General features: G+C 42.0%; 1 protein-coding gene across 1 annotated transcript in view; it reads right to left on the bottom strand.

The window, feature by feature from the left end:
* NPLOC4 (NPL4 homolog, ubiquitin recognition factor) overlaps positions 1–15,846 on the bottom strand; it is an 847,851-nt gene that overhangs the window by 702,114 nt on the left and 129,891 nt on the right. Inside the window, exon 6 of the mRNA XM_069655142.1 lies at positions 1,634–1,728. Within this exon, the coding sequence (XP_069511243.1) occupies positions 1,634–1,728 (95 nt within the window). The remainder of the gene's footprint in view (positions 1–1,633; positions 1,729–15,846) is intronic.

Below are 15,846 nucleotides of genomic sequence, written 5' to 3'. Positions count from 1 at the left end.
TCCTCCTAGGATGCTCGGTGGATGTGTACCCTATATGTCAGGGTCCACCATGCAGCTGGTCACACAGTTTTTGCTTGCTGCCAGAATTACGATTGTCCATGCTTGGAAGCGTGCTGAGGGACCATTGCAAGCCTATTGATAGATCAATGTGTGGGAGATTTTAATAGCAGAGAATGTGATGTGCCTATATGGATAACCAATTGACTAAACACCTGAATGTTTGTCTGCCATTTATTGTCCAGCTTACCCATCCCCAACGTTTAGACCCTCCCTTTCGTCGAACTACTCCCTGATGTAAACTCTTGGTGGACTATGTTGTGGGCTTGTTTCGTGTCAATGAAGGTGGGTACTTTGCTGCAGGATTTCTGCTCCTTTGTTTTTCCTAGCTGTTATGGAAGCTGCTGAAACAGCTAACCTTAGTTTGTATGAATCAAATCCATGTTTAAATAAAGGTTTGAGGAAGAAAAACAAAAGCTTTGAAAAGATCTTGAGCAAGTTAACTGAATGGGCAGGTAGGATTGCATCTGCCATAAGAAAATTCAGTATCATACAAAATTTAGGGATTTGCAACATTTAAATAGTTTTAATTTGTTTAAACATAGCTGCCAAGTTGCCCAGTATCATAGCCAGACTTGGTGTTTGCAATTGCTTACGGATATATGATTTAATAGGTAATTTATAACGTGCTTAATACCCAGAGGTTTCTAAGCGCAGACCCGGGGCTCGAACGAGTGTACTCTGTCGTCTTGCTTCCAAGGCGAGTGTGTTGCCCCTGAGCTATCGTCTGAGACCGGGTGCTTGCAGTTTCAGGATTCCCATTGTATATATGGGTCTCCAAATCCCAATATCCAACAGGGAAAACTAATCACACGCGATACAGGGCAACTTAGCTACGTTTAAAATGCCTTATCTGATCAGCAGTGAGACAAGATAGCTCACCTGCACACCAACACAACAGTATAATCTGTAGCATTTGTCTGTAGACCATTATTAGAGAAGCACTGCAGAGTAGAATCAGACCAAATGCAAATTGATGGTGGCTGCCTGTGTTTCTGCAATACAGGTATCCCTCAATGTATTTGACGCACATATAAAGGCTTTATTGTACTGATCAATTGCCTGAAATTAGGGCAATCCTTTTTGACCCACGCACCCAGACCTATAACCATAAGATGTATTATGGTAGAGCATGTTTGTGTGCAGTATTAGATAAATGAAAGACATGCAGTCTATATCAGTAAATCAGTTTGGGTGACAACTGCAAGAAGAGATTGTCTGGTGCCATTACTCAAGAGACAGGGGTAAACTCTATCGCCTTGGCCAGTCCTTTGCCTTCACTTCAAGCTTTCTAACAATCGCCATCTTGAGGATTGATGTAACATCTGCATACTACGCTGCAAAAATATCTTAAAGGAAAGAAGAAAAAAAAATTCCCAATCCAGGTTTTCGCCCCTTCAAAATAAAATTTTGCACCCTAAACACTACAATGCGTAGGTGCAAGATGAAACATCTGGTATGAGCAGAAACCTTTCTTGAATAAAAGGCTAGGTTATAACAGATCATAGACGAATAGGATCGGCTGCTTCAGGGGGCAAAATCCCCCACTTTCGCCAACTCACAGCCAATGTCTTACTTGTCAGCCCCTCCGGTCAGTTTTCTGATATAGGCGTGGAAGGACATGTGCTTGACTGGAGGCTCCAGATGATTCAGGTAATCCTCATCAAATGGCTACAGAGAAACAGTAAGGGAAGGATCAGTCTATGAACCTTTGACATTAAACAGACAACTAAGCCAGTTTTAAAATATTGCAGACCATATCATACAAGTGGTTTCCCGTTCAGTAACAATATAAAAAAGTCTTACATCCTAAGAGCTTCGTTCAACGCAGTGACACTGTTTTCTAAACCTTTAACAAGAGGGTGGGTGGGTGTGTAAAGTCCCAGGAAGTAAACTTAATGGGGCACAATTATTACTAAACTGGGGTTCAATTCATCAAAAGAAACAAAGTTGAAATAACGTCAAGGAAAATGGGTAATAGTAAAATGTACAGTGGAGAAATGGATCCTTCATTATTTAGGTAGTTGCAGACTACCTCCATCATTAAGAGTGTGTGAAAATATATTATATATATATATATATATATATATATATATATATATATATATATATATATATATATATATATATATATATATATTCAGTAAAAAAACTTTGTTAAAAGGGACATTATGGTTAAGTTGCACTACTAAAAACCTGTGAAATTCAGTAAAAAAAACTTTGTTAAATGGACGTTATGGTACCAAGTAAAACCGAAAAATCCCTGAAATTCACCAGTTATGGTAAACTGATTTTTACAGGTTTTTAATAGGGCAACTTAAACATACCGTCACTTTAACAACGTTTTTTTGCTAAAGGCCATCGTTTTGTAGTAGTGGTACGTAACTATAACGTAAAGTAACTTCTGACTTAATTGCACACCTTGCAGAGAATGCCACATGACCATATGCTGGCGTACAGGACAGTGACGTGTCCGAGAATCCGTACACACTTAACAATAAGATGTATGCCTCGTTGACAGTGTGGAAATACATTTTATATTGATGTAGGAACATCCACCTTCAACATTTCCCTTGCCCAGCTCCAACACTTATTCGTAGTCAGCCATTAGCAATGTAGTACACATTACATAATTTTAGCAAAAGTTCTAGTTATCTGAAAATGACATGAGCTAAGCCCATCCCTCCTCCCCAAAAAACAGCACCACTGCTGTAATAAAGGAGCATGAGAAACACTGCCCCTACCTTACAAATAACAAACACACTACATTTTCCCCCCTCCACCTACCCCCCCATATTACTGTTTGGTGCCTCTTTCCTCATTCCTTATTAGCTGTTCTTTAAAAAAAAAAAAAAGCCATCCGTAAACAAAGTAAATTTTCCTGTAAGAACCACCTTTCACAGTGTAAACATATTTTTTGAAAAAAGAGTCCCATACACTCCATCTACTTTAAATTTCTCAGTAAAGGACAGACGCAATAAGATTTGTAATTAACAATCTAGATTTGCAAAGCAGTAACGTGTGCTACTAAAAAATAGGATTTCGTGTTATAATTCGGGAAGCCTGTGGCTTCCCGTATTACAAAACAAAATCCTTTTCCAAGATGGTCACCATAGAAAGGGAAGGCGGCTGTTCCATACATGGCCCCTCTTCGCTTTCCATGGCAGCCTGCAAAAAGCAAAACTACGTGCCGTGAAGCAGAACCTAAAATGAACACAGCGACGTACAACGTAGCACATTACATTTTTAAATAATAAATTGCTTTGTAAAAAAACATTAACATTTTAGATTTTGTAAAGCACTTTTATTTAACAATAAACTGTTCGACACCATCCGACTATTCCCATTTTCAATCAATTAACTTTGTTTCTTGGGTCGTCTTCGAAAAGGTTAATCGTGATGCACACGTTGTTCTTTGCGCATATGCAAAGTTTTTGCTTTCGATAAAGCAACCGCTTCGGTCGCACAGTGATTTCCAAGACGTCGGCATGCACTTCGGCCTACACCACCATAAAACATGTTATGTTACTCCTAATGACCACTACAGCGTATGGACAAATGGGTCCGGGTCTGTCGTCCCACAAAACCGTAACAGTTAGGCAGCCGGTCACGAGTACGTGCATCTGGCGTGGAAAGAAACCATCACTTGGCATTTGTAATCCATGGCAATCACAGTACGGCAGAATGTAGCTGGTCGGAAAACGCAATAGAAAATGCATATCAATACCCAACCTTCATCATACAATTGCAAAATAGACAAAAACAACGTGGAAACTGCTACACAAATCGATGTGGTCATACATGACATTTTAAAGAAATAATAGCGGTGAACATGGATTAACCTAGTGATAGACTACAAAGGGCGAGAATCTGCACTCTCCATAAGTAACAAAAAAGAAATGCCAACTACACAGAAAGATGGTACCTCTGTTACAATGCCAAATTATTCTTGTGGTAATAAACAATTAAAACTTGCTCCAGTTTAGAGTCGTCAAAAATAAACTTGCACACTATTTACTGTCTCCATTGTCTTCGTTAAACCCAGACAGTAATATACGTGCACCAAAGAATCTTTTTAGAACTGGTATTACATGAGTCTTACAATCGTTTTCAATACGCAACCTTGGTATTTTTTCCAAACTTTCACTCCCTGCATTCTTACTGAATTTTCCCTCTGGCTCAAGGTCAGAAAACAATTGACCCTTATGGGTTCAGTCGCATGTGTGGGCCCACTGAGCTCGCAACCAAAAAAGCAGACCTTCACTCAGAATGAAAATACATTCTGATTTTGCAACAATATATCTGAATGCATGCATGCATGCATGAGAACTGGTACTCCCATACACTTGCAGACCCGCTGTTTCCATCAAACAGTGCAGGTGGCTGCCTCAGATTTCAAACTCTAAGACGCCAGTCTGTCTGCAATATTATTTTAAATACATTGTACAAATAAATAAATAAATAAAAAATAAATAAATTGCACCACAGACGCATTTAAATACATTGTAACAAATAAATAAATAAATAAAAAATAAATAAATTGCACCACAGACGCAGTAATCCTTCGCCTGTACTTAGTGGACACTATATGGAACAGCAACTTCCAATTTACCGTACGATTATAGTGACAATAAACCCCACTTTTTGACTTCCTGCTGCCACATCCCATCCCAGCGTCATTAATCCTCACCTTCTGAAGCAGTATTTCCTATGGTTAACAAGTGCAATAGTGTGTTGTTTTATATGCGTTAGCGGCGATGTCGGCGTACACCAAGACACGAATAAAAGATGGCAGGCGTAGCAAAAGAATCTGACGCACTTCATACCGTTCAACATCCAATCAGTGAAGGCGCCACATGTCAGCGGACATGACGCTACGGATTAGCCAATTGGTATCTTGTCCGCAGAGCGAACAGGAAAGTGTGTCCGGGGAGAGGACATAGAAACCACTAATTTTTTGAGACACACTCTGTTCGTTTTAAAGATAAAAACTGGACGGATTGGCACCAAATTTACAAAAGCACGCTTTCGGGACCGAGTCGCTGCTCCTGCCGCAAATGTGGTGAAAATCCGTCCAGCGTTTTGGGCTGTAGGCGTGCGCAAAGTTTTTCCCCCATTCAGTCTATGGGGAAAAAAAAACGTTTTGGGACCCACCCCCCCTCAGACCAAACATCACTAAACTTTGCATTCACAGTGGGCCATATACTTTTTTTGCAAAGTTTGGTGTGGATTCGTCCAGGGGGAACAGAGTTATAAGCCACCCAAAAAGTGCTCTTCCTATGGAAACAGCAACTTAACCATAACTACACACACAGATATATATATATATGAAAAAGGGATAAGAACTTCGGCGTTGGACCTGGGCAAACATGTATGGGCACACTCCCAAACACGCAAATTGGCACCCCAGCAACATGGGAGCAGCAGAGCAACTCTAGGTAACCTCTACCTTGAGTCTCAGTACCATATAAGAAGAATAAATGCAGCACAACACCTCCATGATGATGCAGCAGCAGACACGGTCGCCAGATTCCTAGTCAGGCAGATGAAAGAAGGGACACTGGAATGGATCTTGCAGCAGCAGTCTAGTGAAGAGGCTCTCATCAACGGATTCTTCTCAGTTCTGTAATTTTATTTATTTTTTCTTTTTTGGTGCCTTTTGGGAAGCACTAGTGAATAACTATTTCTGCTTGGTCAATTTGTCTTGCTATCTCGGTTCTGCACTTTGGTGAAGGGACTTCGAGGAGGGGAATCTTGCCTCTGGAGAGATCCAGAAGGTGTCCACCAAAGTTTCGGCAGGACACGATCTTGGCAAGACGATGCATTGCAGTGGCCATAGGTCACAAGTTATTGGCTGTTTGAAGAGAGAGAGTGGTCATCTTAGGAGTTCTCCTGATGCTTCGAAGGAGGGGTCGCACAGCAGCAGTTACAGGCAGCATCCCTGGTAGTCTGGAAGTGGCTGGGGGCACTTATGGATAACCCTGGGGGCAGGTGGCTGATCAGGGAAGGGGGCAAAATAAAAAAAATGAAATGCAACAGGGATGGGGTGTCACTAGGCACCAGGGATTTTCTTTTACCCCCGAAAGGGTGGTGGCCCTCTCCCCTCCAACAACATGTGGAAAGGCGGGCCACCCCTTGTAGCCCCCCCACCCCTTATCTGACCATAGGCAGTGCTACATGAGATGCGCCGCCCCTCCATGGGGGGCAGGGAGAGGTGCAACCTTCCTTCACATTACAAAATTCTCTGGCGGTTTAGGGTGCCCCTCAGCCCCCCCCTAAAGTGCAGTCTGCCATTTTCAATTCTTTTCTTTGTTTACCAAAGTTGCCTTGGCGCAGATGGGCACATTGGTGTGCCAATCTGCCCCAGGGTGCCCAAACCCTACTGCCCCATCCATTGGGGGGCCTGTCCGACATTTTGGGGTGGGCTTCTCCCTCCACCACAAATGGAGCGTGGGGGGCATCTCATGCAGCCCTCCCTGGGAGCAGATATCTGCCCGTAGGAAGGGGCAAATGTATTTTCACTGGCGGGCTGGGGGGGAGGTTCAGTAGACCACCAGGAATGGCTTGCAAGGTGGGGCATGCTTGTAAAGTAGGAGTGTAGATTTGTTTTTCGGGGGTGACCGTAGCCAACATGTTTTTTGTTTACAACTTTTTCTACGCAAGCAGCTGCAACGTTATGCGAGTAGCGTTTTTTATTATTCTATGGTTAGGGCCCACTGTCAGTGGGGTGGGTGAGACTGGGGTTGGATTGTTGGTGGCGTGGGTGGGAATTGGCAACGTGAAATTTAGTTGTTGGAAAAGACTTGGGGTTAGCCGGGTTTTAGGCTTTCCCCTTGGCGCCCAGGTAGGTGCACCCACATATGCAAGGTACCGTTTTCATCGGGACACGTGTGGGAACGCAGGAAGGTAGGCCATGTGTTGTTGGCTGCGTGTTTCAGTGGGTGAGCCGAGTGAAATATGCGGAAATTGTTTTTTTTTCCACCACATTTTAGACTTTGCCAGGGTTTCTGGGTAATAAATTCTGGGCCGATTTGCGCAAGTCAGACCTCTGCGGATTCCCATGGGTATACTCTATACGGAAAAGCATGGGGTTTCCTGTTTTCTTTGGTGGCTTGGACACGCTAGGACCATATCTGTATGGTGTGCCCGTCTGAATAAATCGTGAAATTCAGCTGTCGGAAAAGACTTGGGGTTAGCCTTGTTTTAGACTTTCCCCTTGGCGTCTAGGTAGGTGCACCCACACAACATGTGAGGTACCGTTTTCATCGGGACACGTGTGGGAACGCGGGAATGTATGACATTTGTTGTGTTTGTGTGGTTATCATAACGTTTCGACCCATTTTCTGGTGCCCTTCTTCACACAACCCTTTCATTTCCCAAATGTGCCCTGCATTTAGTCGCTGCTTTAGGCATCATACACTTTTTTAACCTGCTCAAGTCACCTACCGTTGAAAAGGTCTGCCTGTGCTCTTTCAAAAAGTGTATGCTTGCCGTTCCTCACCACATTGTTTTTCTTGATTTACACATGCTAAGTACGTCTGTTCAAGCTGTAAGCATAAAACTCCTGTGTGCTATGGCTCAGTGTTTGGCTTGTAGTATTGCTTGTACCCACTACAGAAAATGTGTCATTTCATAACTGCAAGAGTCTAAAGTTGGAATTTTGTCTACTTTTCAGAAATGTATGCCTTTCTGTCCTCCAATTTGGCTTTCCTACCCTTTTTGTCCATGCATGTCCAATTGGCAAAAATTGCCAAAATGGCCTACCGCTCACAAAACAGTCGATAACCACATCAAAATATTTTTTTTCGTTTCTACTTAACCTGTTCTTGAAAGCCAGGAAATTGGGGAATTCAGCACAGCAAACCATTTGTTCCTAGCTCTTACAAGGAAAAAAAAAAACACAGGCTTCTTTGTACACCATTTTATTGGCATTTTTTTTTTTTAAAAAACCCAACATTTTCCCCCTTTTTGGTTATTTTCTCTCACCCTCCCCCCCCACCCCCAAAGCAACGTAGGATTGCTGGGTGGCGTTACGACTGCCTACATGTGGGAAAAAAAGGGGCCAAATTTGTCCGGGATATCTCATGTAACGAGAAAGTTACAAGGCATTGAATGTCGACATACCGAAATCACCAAAAAAGGCCTTGGCACTGGAGGGAAAACCCATGGCACGTAAAGGGTTAATATCTTACTTTTTAAGAATATTCTGAATGCCAACAGTAAGTAAAAGGCAAAGGTTATTAGAACACAAGAATTTACAATTATTCATAAGCAGGGCAAATACTTTCAGATAGCACAAAAGAGTCATTCAATTCAATAGGCTAAGCCAAAGTCAATAAGCCAATGTCTTTGTATAGGATGCAGCACTTCAGATAAGTAAACAGAAAAGTCTTTGCACAAGTTCTTAGGAGTCTTTGATAAAGATAATAATCAAATGTAGAATCACAAGCCAATTAGAGCTGTGAGTTGCAGAAGTTACAAGCACTTCCACAGTAAGAGGTAAGTTCTCTTAGACTTGTTTTACAGTGCCTTGGGTAAAGAAGAAAAGATGCAGCTGAAGACTTCTGTTCCTGTGCAGCTCTGCAGATCTCACTGTTCCTGGGCCTCAGTCGTGGGGACAAGAGGGAGGACGTCTGGGGACTCCTGCACCGCACTGGCACAGTCAAAGCTGGCAACTGGCAAACTACTTTCAATGGCTGTTTCGCGTTTCAGCTCCTTGCGGTACAGCAAATAAATAGCAATAAGCGCAGTACCCGGCTGTCAAGGTGGACTTTACTCACATCTGAGGTCTCGTACTCAACTGAGGGGGGTCAGGCTTGGTCAGTCCTGCTTCGTGGGAGTCTGGAGGATCTTCCAAAAGCTTTAGGGCAGCTTACAAGCAACACGCACAATCTGGTGTCCCTCTCCCTGGCTCTATGGTTTCTTGCAGCAACTCTGAGGAAATTCAACCAGCTACGAGATGGGTGTCCAGGTGGCTTAATTGAGAGTTGATTGGTCCCACCAACTCAAAGGGAGAATTCATCCTTGCAGGGCTTCTCTGTCGATGCGAACTTGGCGATTCTGACCTACAGCAGGGCTTCACCGGGCAAACCAATGGGTCCAGGAGTAATGAATACAAAAGCCAGAAGAGACTGGGCACGTTGAAGTTTGTTGACCATCTGTACAATGTGATGAGCCCTCACTATGGGAGGCGAGCACTTCCAAGGACGTGACAAACACAGCCCCGATGTACTGGAGCTGTTGGGAAGGTGTCATATGCGACTTTTTGAAATTGAGTGAGAAACGCAGCTTGTGGAGGGAGTGGCAGGTGAGGCTGAGATGATCCAAATCTTGTTTGGGAGAACGCGCTCGGATCAGCCAGTCGTCCAGGAAGGGGTAGACGTGAACCCCGCCTCTCCCGAGATACGCTGCCACCACCATTAGCTTGGTGAAGACCCTCGGGCAGAGGTCAATCCGAATGGCAGGACCCGAAACTGAAAGTGCTAGTTGCCAGCCGCAAACCTCAGGTATTTTCTGTGCTTTGGATGAATTGGCACACGAAAATAAGTATCCTGTAGGTCCAGAGACACCAACCAATCCTGAGGTCAAAGGGCCTGAAAGACCTGAGAAAGAGTGACCATCTTGAACTTGTCCTTCCTGAGGAACTTGTTTAACCAACACAAGTCCAAGATGGATCTCAGTCCTCAGTCTTTCTTTGGAATCAAAAAATATGGGGAATACCATCCTTTGTTTCTCTGCGCCACAGGCACTAGTTGTATAGCACCTTCCTCCAGCAGGGTCAAGATTTACTGCACAAGGAGTGGATCTGGAAGCTTCAAAGAGAGATTCCCCAGTGGATAGTCGTGAGGCCGCTTTAGGAAGGGAAGGTAGAAGCCATGTTTTATTGTTTCCAGAAACCAGTCATCCGAAGTAATAGCTCGCCATTCTTCGAGATGCTGAGGTAGTCTGCCCCCAACCGGCGAACAATGGAACCTGGCCTCATAACTGTTTAGGAGCGGCTGTGGCAGCGCCTGAAGGCAAGGAGGTAACTGCCTGAGCGGCTTTGGCACCTCTATTTTCCCGTCCACCACGGGTATCTTTACGGTGTCCCCTTTGATTAGCGGCTCCTCTCGTTCTACCAAAAGAGGAGTAGTAACGAAAGGAACCCCCCCTCCACTGCTGTCCCCTAGGACGAAAAGGCAGAGGTTGACGCTCAGCTGCAACTTTGGAGGTCTGCAACCTCTCAAGGCTTTCTGCCAAACAAATGATAGCCATCAAAGGGCATGTTCAAAAGACTGGCTTGCACATCTGGAGCAAACCCTGACTTCCGTAACCACGCAAACCTGCGTATCACGGTGCTCGCAGCCATGGACCGGCTAACACTATCAGCCATGTCCAACCCAGACTGAAGAGATTCTTTTTTTTTTTTTTTTTTTTTTTTTATTGTGATATAACCTCATTTGGGTTTTTTTTCACATTCAAAACAATACATATATCTAAATTACATTTAAAATCAATTTGTCACAATTTTATAAAAATTAGCATTTTAAAATTAAATTCATCACATCAATATCTAATTGCTTTTCCCTTATTTGGCAACAAGTCAGCAATGTTCTGGCGGAATAAAACCTGTCTTTTGCAAGACCCTTAGGATGTTTAAGGTTAGTTTTGTTTCGTGACCCACAATCATTCTTTCCCAGAAGGCATCAGAAGATAATCTATCCAATGACCCAACTAAATCCCCTAAATGTTCCACCCTGATTTTCCAAGTGCCTTTACAGAAGCTTAGCAGGTGCTCTAGCGTTTGTTTACTTGGATCTGAGCATTCCATGCATAAACTACGAGTCCCTTCAATGACTCCCCATTTGGTTAACACTGACCCAGTTTTAATCAAATTTAATCGTACCCTCATAAAATTGTGTCTTCCTTTTGGATTAGGGAACATCATCAAGTATCTCGGTACTACACCCTGTTTTTTCCCGTACTTGAAGAACCCTTCAGGAATGGAGGATGATCTCACCATGTCCCCTGTCGAGATCCAATCTCTCAAGGATAAGAGCTTCTTAACTTTCAGCGGGTTTGAACTCAAGAGTTATTTTATCAGTTTCACAATAAGTCAGCAGATTTTCTGCTATCTTTTTGAGTTCTGTCAAGACAAGTGAGGAATCTAAATTCATGCTTTCTAGGAGATTTTCATATAATGTATTATTCATTGGCGAAATAATTGACCTGTACAAGGACAGAAGTTTCCAGTCAACTACATATTTTAAAGATTTTAATCCAAGCTCGTATCTGAGAGTTATCGTGTGTAATCCTTTAGGCAATCCTAATACCGGTTTCCAAATGTATCCTTCTATTTTTTGCCAGTCTATTGACCACAACAAAGGTTTAGATTCAATTCCATACAATAGTACTGGGATTACTTTGGCCACATAAAAGTTTATGACAGGTATGATTGAAAATTTGCCATAAAGGCTGGCGATCTTCTTCATCTGGGCTATGAGTTGTGTCCCTTTAGCCAGGATTTCACCATACTGTTTCCCAACTGTAGGGGCCGCATGCACAGTGATACCCAGATACATTACTTCTTTCACAACCGGTATCTGATTACTGCCAATTGACCACCGATATTTTGTTTCTTTGCAGCCTTTCTGCTCAAATATTACGATCTTAGATTTATCTGGATTTACGACCAAGTCGTTTAATTTCATGTATTTGTCAAGAGCATTCAACAATCTTTGTAGACCGATGGGAGTTCTATCAAGGAGGACTATGTCGTCCGCATACATAAGCCATCTTACGACCAAAGACCCGACCTTAGGGCTTATTAGTGATGAGGATTCTAGGGCATCTTCAAAATCACTCAAGTAAAACTTAAAAAGAAATGGCGCAACCATACAACCCTGTCTAACCCCCCTATCTATGCTTATGTATTCTGACAAATAACCATCTAGGTTTAGTCTTACTCTAGCTGTGTTTCTTTCGTGAAGTTTTACTAGTATGTTAGAGTTTTGGGTGCTCCTTGTTGTTCCAACTTGCTCCACAATTTATCTCGATTTACCATGTCAAAAGCACTTGACAAATCGATAAATGCTCCATAAAGTCTACCTTTATTGTTTCTATCTTTCAGGTTTGATAATGAAGCTAATATTATACCATTCAATGAGGTTGAATGGCCTTTTCTAAATCCAGTCTGCTGTTTAGGGACTATGTTTTTTTGTTTTGCCCAATTTTCAAGTTCTCTTAATATCAGACTAGTGAACAACTTACTTTCTACATCAAGCAGTGTAATCGGCCTGTAGCTGATGGGATTTTTTCGATCCCCCTTCTTAAAGATCGGGATTATAATTGCTGTCTTCCAAGAAGGTGGAATTATTTCATTTGCGATTACTTTCTTGTACAGGGTATAAAGGATTTCATCCCACAGAGTCCTGTTTCCTTTAAGGACTTGATAAGTTAGTCCATTTGGGCCCGCAGATCTCGACGCCGAGGATTTTAGGATCAAATTTAAAATATCCTCTTTGTCAAAATTTAGGCCCCAATTTCCATTTTCACTGCTATATTTTTGTCCTCCCATTGGTTCCTGATATTTTATGCTGAAATGAGTTATCCAATTAGCTTCCGACACATTATTCGTCTGAGCAGTAGTTTGATGTGATAGAGGAGCATTTATTAGTGACCAGAAATTTCTCGAGGAGTTATTTTGTAATGCACGCAGCATCTCTTCCCCATCTTTCTGCCATAATTTTCCTCTATATTGTCTAGTCCAACTCTTCAAATCATTTTTAATTTTTTTTGATACTATCTCTAGTTCTAGTGGACTTTTAGCCTGTTTCTTGGCGAGTCTTAATTGTTTTTGCGTCTCGCGTTTTTTTACCCATACTTCTTCATCAAAAAAGTGTTTGTGTACTCGCTGCGGGCCCTTTTGGGTGCTTGACGGAGGATCAATTACCATAAGAATTCATGAAACCGTGATGGGTCACAGTGCTGGTACAAAATATTTTGTTCTCCTAAATTGGCGAATCCATTCAGGGCTTTATTTAACCGCTCTCCTTCCCTCTTGTATTTTGTCAACCGGTTTTCCTGCGCATTAATTTCTACTCTTTGGTCCCAGATATCTATTTTTTCCTCACTAGACCAATTTAAATGGGCGACTAATCGCTTATGATCACTTGTTCCACCCTCGGCCACAGGAAAATATATACAAGTATCAAAACATTCGGTTGATAGAAGCATGTAATCCAATGTCGATTCCGAGGAACCCCTCTCCCACGTTGTGACTGATGGAACATCACCTTCTATGGAGCCATTTAGGAATTTTAAATTCCAGTCCTCAAAGAATTTCGACCATTTTCTCCCATTATTCGTAGCTTCTTTCATTTTCCCTGTATGGCTTTTAGATTTAATACATTGCGAATTTAAGTCGCCTGCCACCAATAAATGTGCCCCGGAGTACGTTATGTTGATATCACAAAGAGTTGCTGCAATTGACTCTTGAAACTCAGAGTTTTTCCCTCACAGGGTTCCAGTACAAGTTAACAATTATTATCTCCCTACCTAGGGAACTTTTGGGGGCAGTAACCACTCTCACTACCAGTATTCCTTCCTGTTTGCAAGGTAACATTGTTATTTCTTTAAACAGGGTCTTTCTACAGGCGATCAGCAAACCTCCCGTCGGTCTTCCCTTGGTCTTGCAGTTAGCAGGTTGTGCTATCAGTGCAAAGCCTTCAAGTTCCGGGGTGTTTACTAACCATGTTTCCTGTAGTAAGATCAAATAATTTCCCCCAAACAGCAACGCTCTCATTTTGTTATTTTTAAATGAACTGGATCCCCGGGAGTTCCAACTAGTGATTCTCAATTTATCACTATTAAAGAGACCTCTGTGATACACCCAACTTCTGGCAGACCTGCATGATTATCTCTGGTAGCATTGACCAAGATGTTGTTTGTGACCCGTCATTAATAATATTTTCGATTTTTTCCCGATTGATTTCATGCAATGAGGAAGTGTTTCCCTTGGTTAACTCGTATTCCTCAGTTTCAATCGTTTCTATTACATAAGATGGCAATTGGTCATATACTTCCAAACCCACCTCCCTTAATCTTTCTTGTAGGTTTAAAAAGGCTTTTACCCCCAATTTGGAAACAAATCCAACTTCAATTAAACTGGTACATTCTGGTTCCGGAAAACGAACATATTCAATATCTTTTGTTGAAAATAAATATAGTTCTGGGAGTTTTTTTACCAGTGATAGAATCGCGCTCCTATTCAATGGTTTACCAGACTTACGATTTTCCTCATTTGTAAACCACAGTCTCGGAATTGCATATGGATTCGGATCCTCTTGGGGATTTGTTATTCTTTCAGTTTCCATTTCTGAGGATGAGTCTCCCACTGGGATGTTGATCGTCTCTTCTCTTCTTACCTCTTTGATTTGGTCGTTGTCATTCGTATTCGATGTTGATGTTTGAGTGCGTATTGTATCTTCTGCATGACCCGTCGTAGAATCCTGAGTGACTATCAAATCTCCGGTCTTTATTTTTGTTTGGTTGAATATTGGAGCGATTCTTAGTCCGATCTGGGTCTGCATTGGTACTTTGAAAGCCTTTTTTTGTTTTTGAAGAAATATAGGAGCTATTTTTAACAGCTTCCCTGTAATCTCTGATCTCGTCAAATCGTTTCGGGGGTCGATTTCTATCCGGGTCCACTGTTTTCTCTTCTGTTTGAGTGCTCATTGATTTCTTTACCAAGTGTACTTCTCCTTCTACTTCGGGGATTCTATCAGTCTGATGTCTTTTCCTTTGTTTTTTGGGTTTGTTTACCCCGACGATTCTTTCTTGTTGTAGAGAGTCGTTACCTTTACTCCTATCTTCTTTATCCAAGCTGTTTTGATTCTCCTTAATTTCAGCAGGATCTGAAATCCCCTTAACAAAGCTATTTACCTTTGATTTTTTTGATCTAATATTCTTCACGTTTTTTGTTTTCTTGTCGACCTCGTGACTTTGAGTCTATGTTATTTTGTTTTTGGTTCTTCCGCCTTTCTCTCCTCCTTCTCTTGTAAGATTGTTGTGAACTCTTCTTCCACATAGAGTTGTTCTCAGCATCGTCTTCTTGATTCTCTATTGTTTCCCGTCGATCTTCCTTCAGCTGTTCCATCGTTGACTCAGCAATCTGTGCCAGTCGACAGAATTCTTCCATTGTTGATTCTGATAAGGGAGTATCATCCCCGAAGGTGTTCAATTCGAGAACTGAGTCTTTTGTTTTAAAAGCTTGGTTTTGGTTTAATGAAGAAATCGGTACATTTCTTTCGTTAATTTGCAGTAACAGATCCTTACTCTCCTTAGTCTCACTCCTAATAGAAGTCATTTGATGCTTAATTTCCATTAAATCTCCACTATGCTTTGTGTAACCATCTTCCATCTTTATCATCAAGGGTAGAACTGAACAGTTTATTACATTGTTTTGGCCTACGACTGAAAATTCGAGTTGTTCGATATCTTTTGTCATTTCCATTAAAATCCCTGTATGGGTCTGCACATCTCTTTTTAGAAGGTCAAAGACTTTCACCAAGGAGTTTAAAACAAAATTTAAAGCCGGGAGAGAGGAGTCACCATCGTTTAGGTCTTGGTTCTTGTTTCCATGTGTAGTACTTGGTTTTTGCACTGGTAAATTCAGTAAAATTCCATCAGCCGCGACCATGTCCCCTCTTGAAGCCACTGTTGAGTTTAATCTTTCCTCATACAGGTGAGTATTCTGCACCGAATTCAACAGATGATTTGGGGTCCTTGAGAATTCCATAACTGGGATGG

Source organism: Ambystoma mexicanum, chromosome 3q (genome assembly GCF_040938575.1).
Source record: "Ambystoma mexicanum isolate Mex_15411 chromosome 3q, UKY_AmexF1_1, whole genome shotgun sequence".
In the NCBI taxonomy this organism is placed as follows: domain Eukaryota; kingdom Metazoa; phylum Chordata; class Amphibia; order Caudata; family Ambystomatidae; genus Ambystoma; species Ambystoma mexicanum.
This window is presented reverse-complemented; position numbering and strand designations above follow the sequence as displayed.